The sequence below is a fragment of the Chiloscyllium plagiosum genome, chromosome 40, assembly GCF_004010195.1.
Source record: "Chiloscyllium plagiosum isolate BGI_BamShark_2017 chromosome 40, ASM401019v2, whole genome shotgun sequence".
NCBI classification, from domain to species: Eukaryota; Metazoa; Chordata; class Chondrichthyes; order Orectolobiformes; family Hemiscylliidae; genus Chiloscyllium; species Chiloscyllium plagiosum.
This window is the reverse complement of record NC_057749.1, coordinates 19,588,652-19,600,686: the sequence shown is the minus strand read 5'-3', so window position 1 is coordinate 19,600,686 and position 12,035 is coordinate 19,588,652. Positions and strand designations below refer to the sequence as shown.

The 12,035-nt window shown below is 43.6% G+C and overlaps 1 protein-coding gene across 4 annotated transcripts in view; it reads right to left on the bottom strand.

The window, feature by feature from the left end:
- The window catches only part of LOC122542597 (AP-3 complex subunit beta-2), a 240,980-nt gene extending 230,071 nt beyond the window's left edge, over window positions 1-10,909 (bottom strand). For 2 of the 4 annotated variants that reach the window (XM_043680543.1, XM_043680547.1), the window contains exon 1: window positions 10,616-10,909. In XM_043680543.1, the coding sequence (XP_043536478.1) occupies window positions 10,616-10,722 (107 nt within the window). In that variant the 5' untranslated portion in view covers window positions 10,723-10,909. Of the gene's footprint in view, window positions 1-8,775; window positions 8,885-10,615 lie in introns of all 4 variants that reach the window. The other 2 variants (XM_043680545.1, XM_043680546.1) reach the window with 2 other exon arrangements.
- Between the last annotated feature and the right edge of the window lie 1,126 nt (window positions 10,910-12,035).

Sequence of the window (12,035 nt, the reverse complement as noted above, 5' to 3'; positions counted from 1 at the left end):
AAAGATTGGATAGGTAAAGATTGAACAGGACGATGAAGGGTTATTTAATCTCTGTGTACAAAATTATGAGGGGCTTCGATAGTTAACCAATAAGGAAATCTTTTTACCTTAGCAAAGAGGTCAGATATTGGAGTTGCAAATTTTGGTTATTAATAGAAGGATTAGAGGGAATGTGAGGAAAACATTTTTCACCCAGAAAGTGGTGGATGCCTGGAATTTGCCCAATTTGATATTTGAAGAAACCTTTGACTCACTTAAAAAGAATTTGGATTTCTATCTGAAGCATTGGATCCTGCAAGGCTACGGATCAGGTGTTTAAAAGTGGGATTGGAATGGGCAATTAGTTTGTTCAGCTGATGCAGACACAATAGGCTGAATGGCCTTTTTCTGTGCTGCAATTTTTCTATAGTACTATAAAAATGTTTTTGACAATTTTAGGACTGCTGGGTCTGATTGGCAGATGGGGTTTAATATAAAAAAAAACTCTGGTGTCCATTTTGACAGGAAGAATCGAAATGCAAATGGAGCAAGACTTCAACAGTTATCTGTAAGAATAATAGGGTGGTAATGGTAGGGGATTTTAACTTGGACTGGGACTGCCACAGCATTAAGGGTTTAGATGGAGAGCAATTTAAGTGTGTACAAGAAAATTTTCTGATTCGGTATGTGGATGTACCTACTAGAGAAGGTGCAAAACTTGACCTACTCTTGGGAAATAAGGCAGGGCAAGTGACTGAGGTGTCAGTGGGTGAGCACTTTGGGGCCACTGACCATAACTGTATTAGTTTTAAAATAGTGATGGAAAAGTACACACAGGATCTAAAAGTTAAACTTCTGAATTGGAGGAAGGCCGATTTTGATGGTATTCGGCAAGAACTTTCAAAAGTTAATTGGGTGTGGATGTTTGCAGGTAAAGGGATGGTTAAAAAATGGGAAGACTTCATAACTGAGATAACAAGAGTCTAGAGTCAGTGTGTTCCTGTTAGGGTGAAAGACAAGGCTGGTAGGTGTAGGGAATGCTGAATGAAGAGAGACATTGAGGTTTTGGTCAAGAAAAAGAAGGAAGGATATGTCAGGTATAGGCAGCAGCGATCGAATGAATCCTTAGAAGAGTATAAAGGCAGTAGGAGTATACTTAAGAAGGAAGTTAGGAGGGCAAAAAGGGGACATGAGATAGCTTTGGCAAATAGGGTTAAGGAGAAACCAAAGTGATTTTATAAATACATTAAGGGCAAAATGGTAACTAGGGAGAGAATAGGACCCTTCAAAGATCAGCAAGGCAGCCTATTGTGGAACCACAGGAGATGGGGGAAGATACTAAACAAGCATTTTGCATCAGTATTTACTGTGGAGAAGGACATAGAAGATACAGAATGTGGGGAAATAGATGGTGACGTCTTGAAAAAGTCTCCATTACAGAGGAGGAAGAGCTGGATTCTTAAACTGCATAAAGGTGAATAAATCCCCAGGACTTGATCAGGTATATTCTAGAACTCTGTGGGAAGCTAGGGAAGTGATTGCTAGCCCCCTTGATTAGACATTTGGATCGTCAATAGTCACAGGTGAGATGCCGGAAGACTGGAGGTTGGCCAACGTGGTGCCACTATTTGAGAAAGATGGTTAGGAAAAGACAGGAACGATAGACCAGTAAGTCTGACATCAGTGGTGGCAAGTTGTTGGAGGGAATCCTGAGGGACAGGATTTACATGTATTTGGATAGGCAAGGACTGATTAAGGATAGTCAACATGGCTTTGTGCATGGGAAATCATGTCTCATTAACTTCATTGAGTTCTTTGAAGAAGTAACAAAGAGGATTAAATGAGGCCAGAGCGGTGGACGAGATCTATATGGTCTTCAGTAAGGCATTCAACAAGGTTCCCTATGGTAGACTGGTCAGCAAGGTTAGAGTTGAAGAGTGTGGTGCTGGAAAAGCGTGGCCGGCCAGGCAGCATCCAAGGAGCAAGAAAGTGGATGTTTCGAGCATAACCTCTTCATCAAGAATGAGGGGGTGGCCCAAGGGGGTTGACAGTTAAATGGGAGGGGGGGTGGAGTTGGAGGGGAAGATAGCTGGGATTGCAATAGGTAGACAAAGGTGCAGGTGATGGTCATAGGTTAGAGAGGAGGGTGGAGCGGATAGGTGGGAAGGCAAAATGGACAGATAGGACGTTTGAAAAGGACAGTGCTGAGTTGGAAGGGTGGATCTGGGATAAGGTGGGGTGAGGGGGAATGAGGAAACTGGTGAAATCCACATTGATCCTGCGTGGTTGGAGCGTCCCAAGGCGGAAGATGAGGAGTTCTTCCTCTGGGTGTCAGGTGGCTAGAGTTTGGCAGTGGAGGAGGCCCAGGACTTGCACGTCCTTGGCAGAGTGGGAGGAGGAGTTAATGTGTTCAGCCACAGAGTGGTGGGGTTGCCTTGGCAGAACACTTTAACTCCCTTTCCCACTCTGCCAAGGACATGCAAGTCCTGGGCATGCCCCCTCCGCTGTCAAACTCTAGCCACCTGACGCCTGAAGGAAGAACACCTCATCGTCCCCCTTGGGACTCTCCAACCACACAGGATCAATGTGGATTTCACCAGTTTCCTCATTGCCCCTCACCCCACTTTATCCTACTGGTCCATCTTCCTCCCCACCTATCCGCTCCACCCTCCCCTCTGATCTATCACCTTCATCTACCTATCGTGTTCCCAGTTACAGCCCCATAACCCTCCCATATATCTCTCAGCCCCCTTGGGCCACCCTCTCATTCCTTACGGATAGCTTATGCTCGAAACTTCGACTCTCCTGCTCCTTGGATATTGCCTGACCAGCTGTGCTTTTCCAGCATCACTCTCTTCGACTCTGATCTCCAGCAACTGCAGTCCTCACTTTCTCCTTGTTAGCAAGGTTGGATCATATGAAGTACAGGGAGAACTATCCATTTAGATGGATAGTTCTCCCTGTATAGTGGGCGGCACGGTGGCGCAGTGGTTAGCCCTGCTGCCTCACAGCGCCAGAGACCCGGGTTCATTTCCCGACTCAGGCGACTGACTATGTGGAGTTTGCATGTTCTCCCGTGTCTGCGTGGGTTTCCTCCGGGTGCTCCGGTTTCCTCCCTCAGTCCAAAGATGTGCAGGTCAGGTGAATTGGCCATGCTAAATTGCCCGTAGTGTTAGGTAAGGGGTAAATGTAGGGGTATGGGTGGGTTGCGCTTCAGCGGGTCGGTGTGGACTTGTTGGGCCAAAGGGCCTGTTTCCACATTGTAATGTAATCTAAATCTAATCTAGATACAGAACTGGCTCAAAGATAGAAGACAGAGGATGGTGATAGATGGTTGCTTTTCACACTGGAGGCCTGTGACCAGTGGTGTGCCACAAGGATCGGTGCTGGGTCCACTAATTTTCATCATTTATATAAAGGATTTGCATGTGAACATAGGAGGTATAGTTAGTAAGTTTGCCGATGATACCAAAATTGGAGGTGTGGTGGAGACCACAGAAGGTTACCTCAGACTACAATGAGCCAATGGGCCGAGGAGTGGCAGATGGAATTTAACTTAGATAAATGTGAGGTGCTGCATTATGGAAAGGCAAATCATGGCAGTACCATTAATGGAAAGGTCCTGGAGAATGTTGCTAAACAAAGAGACCTTAGAGTGCAGGTTCATAGCTCCTTGAAAGTGGAGTCGCAGGTAGATAGGATAATGAAGAAGGTGTTTAGTATGCTTTCCTTTATTGGTCAGAGCATTGAGTATAGGAGTTGGGAGGTCATGTTATGGCTGTACAGGATATTGGTTAGGCCACTTTTGGAATATTGTGTGCAATTCTGTTGTCCCTTCGATAGGAAGGATGTTGTGAAACTTGCAAGTTTTCAGAGAAAATTCGCAAGGATGTTGTCAGGGTTGGAGGGTTTGAGCAAGATGGAGAGGCTGAATAGGCTGGGGCTGTTTCTCTGCAGCTTTGGAGGCTGAAGGATGACCTTATAGAGATTTATAAAATAATGAGGGGCATGAATAGGGTAAATAGACAAGGTATTTTCCCTGGGTTGGGGGAGTCTAGAACTAGAGGGCATACATTCAGGGTGAGAGGGGAAAGATTTAAAAGGGACCTTTGGGTCATCTTTTTCACGCAAAGTTTGGTGTGTGTACGGAATGAGCTACCAGAGGAAGTGGTGGAGGCTGGTACAATTACAACATTTAAAAGGCATCTGGATGATTACATGAATAGGAAGGGTTTAAAGGGAAATGGGCCAAGTGCTGGCAAATGTGACTAGATTAATTTAGGATATCTGGTCAGCATAGACAAGTTGGACCAAAGGGTCTGTTTTCGTGCTGTACACCTCTATGACTCTCTGACTCTAAAAACAGTGCAGCAAAGAGCATCCTGGTGTTCTTGTGCATGAAACACAAAATATATCACGCAGATACAACAACAAATAATGAAGGCAAATGAAATTTTGGCCATTATTGCTCAACAGTTAGAATTTTAAAATACTGAACTCTTGTTACAGGTGTACAGGATACTGTATTAGTGAAGCTGCATCTGGACTTCTACATACAGGGGGTCATTCTGCTATAACATGCATGTCGTTAAAGCGAATTCACTATAACATGATTCTAAAGTGCGAATGTTTAAAGCATGCATTGGTTATAATGCAATTCTGGCCCCATTAGTTTAAATAGTGCTGCTATTATGCGATTTTCTTATAACACGGGATTGCATGAGAACGGAACTACCGTGTTATAGCAGAACTGGCTGTACTATTTTGATACCCGTTCTTAAGGAAGGATCTACTACAAGTGAAGGCTGTTCAAAGGAGATTCACCAGGCTGATGCTTGGGATGGACAATTTGATTTACCAAGAATGGCTTAACAAATAATGCCTTTATTCATTGGAGTTTAGAGCATAAGACTGAGGAACAGAAGTAGGCCATTCGGCCCATCAAGTCTGTTCCACCATTCAATTACATAATGGCTGACCTAATAATCCTCAACATTTTCCTGCTGTTTTGTCCATAACTATTGATTTCCTTACAGGTTAAAAATATGTCTGCCTTAGCCTTGAATATACTTAATGACTCGGCCTCATCAGCAGTCTCTGGTAAAGAGGTCTTCAGCTTCATTATCCTCCAAGAGAAGAAATTCTTCCTCATCCCTGTCTTAAATGTGCAACCTCTTATTCTGAGATTCTGCCTTCCAGTCCTATACTCTCCCACAAAGGGAAACAACTTTTGCACATCTACCCTGTCAAGTCCACAAGGAATCTCATACATTTCAATAAGGTTCACTCTTGGTCTTCCATATTTCATGTCAAACTAAGCAACCTCTCCTCAGTCCCTCCATACCTGGTATCAGTCTAATAAACCCTCTCTGGCCTACCTCCAGTATAGCTTTCCTTAGATAATGGGTTCAAATCAGTTGGAATTTTTCAAACTGTGGTCTGACTAATGCCTCGTATAGTTTTAGCAAAACCTCCCTATTTTTATATTTAAATGATATTCAATTCATTTATTAATAAAAGATAGAGAAGTACAGCACAGGAACAGGCCCTTCAGCCCACCGTGTCTGAGCCAACATGATGCTATTCTAAACTAATGCCATCATCCTGCATATGGTCAAATTCCTCTATTCCCTGCCTATTCATGTGTCTATCTAAATGCCTTGTAAATTAACTGTTTTCCTTTTGATCTTCCTGCCACAGTGTAAAACCTCACATTTTTCCACATTATAATCCATCAGTCCATATAATTGTGGTCCCAGCAATTATTCCTATTGCACACCACTACTCAAAAGTTGCCATCCTGAAAATGTTCCCCTATCCCAACTCTTCGTCTCCTATTAGTTAGCCAGTTATCTACCCATGCTAACATACCATCTTCAACACCAAGTGTGGGACCTTATTGTTTTCTGAAAATCCAAGTATAGAGTCAGTTCTCATATAACGTAATAGCTCCGTTCTCATGCAATCTCATGTTATACGAAAATCGCGCAATAGCTGCACCATTTAAACTAATAGGGCCGGAATTACATTATAAGTAATAGAGGTAAGGAAAGTTTGTTCTACAAACAACAATCTAAATTCTTCAATCACATTAAAGCGAATTTGCATTGTAAATTTAGAATGATAGTCGAGTTTTCTATCCTAAAGATTGATGTACAGTATTCGTTCAACTCCTCAGTCATTTCCCAGTTACCCATTATTATTGTTAAAAATCACACAACACCAGGTTATACAGGTTCAACTGGAAGGGCACTAGCTTTCGGAGCGATGCTCCTTCATCCACCTGATGAAGGAACGTCGCTCCAAAAGCTAATGTGCTTCTAATTAAACCTGCTGGACTATAACCTGGTCTTGTGTGATTTTTAACTTTGTACACCCCAGTCCAACACCGGCATCTCTAAATCATGATTATTATTGTTGGTTTCCAAATTTTTTCCAATCTTCTAGCTAACCATTAATTTTTGCTACATTGTATGTTTTTTCTTTCCATCTGTTGCTATCCTTAACTTCTCTGGTTAACCATGGCTAGTTTACCCTTTCTTAGACTCTTTCTTCCTCACTTGAATATGTTGGTACTGTGATCAATTAAATTTTTTCTTAAACATTTGCCATTGTTCCTCAACTGCCTTTCTGCTAAGTTCCTGCCCAGTCCACTCCAGCCAGCTCTGCACTCATTCCTTTGTAATTGTCCTTATTTAAGTGTAGCACAGTTGTTTCTGACTCTAGTTTCTCCCTCTCAAATTGCTCGCTAAATTCTATCATGTCATGGTCGCCATTTCAGAGGGGATCTTTTACTCTGATATAATTTATTAAACCTGCCTCAGATCCAAAATATCCTGATACCAGTGGATTCACCAAATATGGTTCCAGAAAACTATTGTGAATACATCCAATGAGTTCTTTTTGCCAGTCTGTCTACCCCAATCTTCATGAAGTTTAAACTCATCCATGATTAATAAACTGCCTTTGTTATAGACCCTCATTATATCTTGACAGATTCTCTGTCCCACCATATACAGTATTTGCTTTTAGGGGTCTATTGACTACTCCTCCCAATGTTGTCTTGCAATTTTCTTTAGTTTAGAAAAATGAGGGCTGATCTTATTGAAACATACAGGATTCAAAGGGAGCTTGACATAGTAGGTGTTTCTGCTAGTGAGGGAATATAGAATTATAAGGTAATTACAGAATAAGACCATAAGACATACAAGCAGAAGCAGAAGAAGACCATTCAGCCTATTTCTGGCATTTAATGAGATCATGGCTGATTTGATAATCCTCAACTGCACTTTCCTACTTTTTCTTAAGACCTCAAAATTATAAAATTCCTGATAAGGGCTTATACCCGAAAATGCAACTCTCCTTCTGTTCAGAAGTCTGCCTGACCTACTGTGCTTTTCCAGCGTCACACTTTTCAACAGCTATATAAATCTCAAGGTGAAAAACATTATTCAGGCAAACAAACCATTGAAAAATAAAAATGAAATGTTGTGTTTTAAAATTACCAGGGAGATTTCAGAAACATGAAACCTATCGAACTAGATTCCATGAGGAGTGGAAAACTCATATATTGCCACTTCAGTCTTTTTTTTCCCCACCCAGGGCTTCCTCAGAAATGTGAGGATGTACTTCCAATAAAGAAAAGGTAGGGTCTGGCAGGGATGTCAGAAACTAAATGGAAGTAGGGAACTAGTGAGCGTTATTGGAATAAAACTCTGACTAGAAAGGTATCTGCCTGGATTCTGTCTAACCAAATTTTAACCTATGGTGTTTCAATCAAAACCACCGCCTTGTTACAACACAGTATCCTCACACTGGTTACAGTTTATGATCCCTTATTCATCATCTGCAGTTCAATAGGTGAAGAGGAATTCAATAGGTGAAGAGGAAAATGTTGTCCCTGGCTCTCCAAATAAAACCTCTGTGCAAAAATTGCAATTTGCTGGAGAACGGGGACTGACTGTACAGGTTTCGAGGTCCTCTACTAGGGATGCTATTATATGGAAAACATCAAAATTGAGTATGTTTCAGTCCCTGCCACAACAAGAGCTTAGCCCTAAACAAAATCACAAATAGCATCCTCTATCATGACATCTTAGCTCCTGATCCTTGCTACAAAGTTAAACAAAGTCAGTGACACCTTTTCACTGGACTTGGAGCCAAGGCATTTCCATCACTGGCTTCTCTTCCCATGCTTGGAGTTGCCAAATATCTGGACTTAGACACCTCTCATTCTTATCCATAAATTATCTGTGGCACTATCTGCAGATTTAAGGGCAGTTTTCACATGTACAACACAGAGATCCACCTCTTGCCCATTATTTTCCTTGTGTTGTCACATGTGAGTCACAATGTTCGGCAGTTAAACATTTGGAAAGCTCATGTTAATATCATTGGCTCTCACTTACACTGAGATTTCGTCACTGTTCGCTTCTCTCTTCTTGGCACTCAGGCTGTTCCATCTTTGACAGAGTTCTCATAGCCTAACCCCACCTCCACAACCCACATGCCGCCAACCCTGACTTAGCCTGTCAGCCACTGCAACAGTCACCCATGCCGCTGACACTTTTTTTCTCAACTATTCCAAGAAAACACTTCAAAGAAATTCTGAAGCTTTCCATGAAGCGCAGCAGCATTGACATTAATAACAGGTAGGTGCATGCTGCCAGTCATTCAAAATGGCAACAACCTGTACATTAAGCTGCATCACACCCTGGGCCAAACTGATTTAATTATGAGGTAGAGCAACAGCAAAGAAAGAGAAGGAAACATATCCTGCATGCTATATTCCAATACCTCATGGGACAGTCCGCATCATGTGTCCAAAAGATCTGCGTTCCGAAATTCAACCTGTTTAATTGCATGACGACCACTGCCAAACCCCACTATCCTATGCAGATGTCATCTGTGAATCAAGGGATATTTAATTATGATATTTTATCCTTCAGAAAGTCTCATTTTCCTAACCTTGTTGCCCAATAACTCCAATGTAAAATTCTCACTACGCAGTTGTGGTGTTGGTGTATCTAGCTTGGAACTACAATGCCATCCCCTAACTGTTTCTGTCACTGTACCTACACCACAAAGACCTCAGTAGTTAAAGGAAGTTACCACTAATTAGGGATGTTTTGTAACAAACACTATCACTGCCAGCAACATCCAGGTGCTATGAACAAATAAAATTAAATTACTTGTGGAAGGTATTTCCTCTTAACAATGCAACTAGAAGTACGGAATACAGTTTAAGAAGAAAAGGTTTCTCTTTTTAGATGGTGATGAGAAAAAAGTCATCTTCTCTTTGGATTGTTAATCCGTGGAGTTCTCTTGCCCAGAGGGCAATGGAGACTGGATCACTGAATTTATTCAAAGCTGAGTTAGATGGATTTTTGATAGACAGCAACTGACAGAAAAAGTAGGGTTTATGGGTTCTCCTCGAGAAAAATTGGACAATATCGACGAGACATGTTTTGTTCTGGGGTAATGATGTATAGGTCACTACTGCCCTCAGCACTTTTCAATCAAAGAGTTAGGCATCTAACTGAATTCTTACTCTAATAGGAGAAAACTGCTGGGATGAGGACAGGACTGGCCTCTGGAATTGGTGTGTCCACAGCTGAAAATACACCCCATCGAGTTAGACCCAAGCTGTACCAGAAGCAAGGTTTCTGTAGTGCCCTGAGTCTGTGGAAGCAGCAAAAGATTTGGGAGCGGGTGTTATTAACCAAACACTGGACCATGATTAGAGTGCACAGGGGGTCTGTACAGAAGGGAATGTGAAAACTGAAAGAGGTTCCACAGCAGTAGGAACTTGTATTTAATCTCATGCCATCGAAACACTCAATAAACAAGAACCAGCTGCTATATAAAGCTTACAGGAACTGCTGTGTGTAGGAAATGGCACGAAGCCAGGAAGCAGAGAACAGGAGAAGGCGGTTAATAACAAGGCACTGGATGCCCTCTCAAATCCACTAACCTTCATGTTACATGCTACCTGCAGTTTCCGCAACACCTCCTTGAATCCTTGCAATTAAAACCATGATTTCCAAATTTCAGAACCAGGCTGAAAAGCGATTCTGAGTTGACAGCACACATACGCCTGTCACCAACACACCCAGAGGCTGTTTGATGAATTACCTTCTCCCTCCCCATTCAGCATTTTCTGCATCCTCCTTATCTCATATCTGGGTATCAAAGCTGTTCAGGTTGGAGCTGTGCCCTGCTGCATCCCAGGGACAGATTTGCAAAGGCTCCGACTCCTCAGAGGACGCAGAATCCCACAGCTTTGGGGGAGGGAAGGCTGTTAGCTCTCGGCCATTATTCCTCAATGCCTTAACCTCACCTCGCCTCCTTCTACAACAGCAACAAAGACACCCCCGCAACCCCCGCCGCAATTTGCTTCGCATCTTCCGAAACCACCTCTGCAGTCTCGGGAGCCGGAATGACACCCACTCCACTTTGCATTGCCGAGGAAAGTCTGCATTTTTACGGATGCACGAAGAATAATAAAACCTGCACCAGCCGGCGTTGCTCGTCAGCCACCTTCCCTTGCCGCATCACTTAAACCTATCGACTGATAAATCATTTCACTCTCTCATTTTTTTCGGGGGGGGGGGCGCGTGGTTTACGGATCAGTTACCTTTTGTAGTCGCTGGAGAAGATTCCCCCGCTAGCAGGGTCGTGTCCATATTCGGGCTCCCCCAGGGACGAGCCTTTCTCGTCGTTGTAAGCGGGGCCGCTCGACATGGTGCTGAACGGACAGCGAGCTCGCTCTCTGGCTCGCGAGGATCTGGCGCTCAACGGCCAACTAGTTGTGGGGGAGGGGAGGAGAGGAGAAGGGAAGGGAGGGGCGGGGCCACTCGCTGTCTTTGGTGGTCGGGGGCCGGGAGAAAGCCGCTCGCTCTGACGTCAGACGGACGTGAATCACCGGCCGGTCACGTGTTGGAGGGGAACCGCATCCTGAGGAAATGGCCCCCTCACTCCATCACTCCCCAGCAAGCGGAGGCACTGAATGTCATCGGGAGGCAGAGACCGAGACCGAGACCATCCCGACGTGTGAGAAATAAGTAGATCGACAGCTGAAACACCAGGGTATCCAAGGTCGCGGGCCAGGTGTTGGAGATGGGACCACGTGGTTGATGACCTAGAGTCATAGTGGTGTACAGCATGGGAAGAGACCCTTCTGTCCAACCCGTCCATGCCGACCAGATATCCCAACCCAATCTAGTCCCACCTACCAGCACCAGGTCCATATCCCTCCAAACCCTTCCTATTCATATACCCATCCAAATGCCTTTTAAATGTTGCAATTGAACCAGCCTCCACTGCTTTCTTCCCGCGACCGACGACTCTGACTTTTTGTTTTGAAGATGGACAGATTCTTGGGCCGCATCGGGCTGACGGGCACAGGCAGAATTGTGGAGCTGAGGTGATATTCAGATCATCTGCCATTGTGGTGAAGTAGGGTTGTGCGGCTGAATGGCCTGCTTCTGCGCTTCTTTAGCATCCAGCAAAACATTACTTTCCTGTTGACGACCTCCTCTTATTCCTCCATTCACTCACTTTTCCTTCATCTCTCACTGATTCTGTGAGGCAGGGGTCAGAGATCATACTTAAGTGAGAATCTTCCCTACTGATATTTTACAACTCCAGATGGCCCTCCCAAATTTAGCAGTGGGATCTGTAGGTTATGGAGAAGTACATATTATAATGTTATACAATGGATAGACTCAGAAAGGGAGGAGATGTAGAGTCAGGGGTGATAACAAAGGTAGTCTACAACATCATTGGGAAGTGATGATAGGTCACATGATAACTAGAAGATGGTTCTCTCCATACAGCCTCATGGTGGAGACAAAAATTTGTCCTGTACATGGTAAGTACTAACTATGTTTGAATAAAAGTTAATGTTTGTTGACAACCGAGACTCCTGCAATCATTATCAGTCCCACTCCTGGATACAACCAAAACAAATTGAGATGACTGATGTTCATGTATGTGGGGCCTGAATAATGAGTCATAACACATACCATGTCTATGCCACATGTTTAATGGTGCAG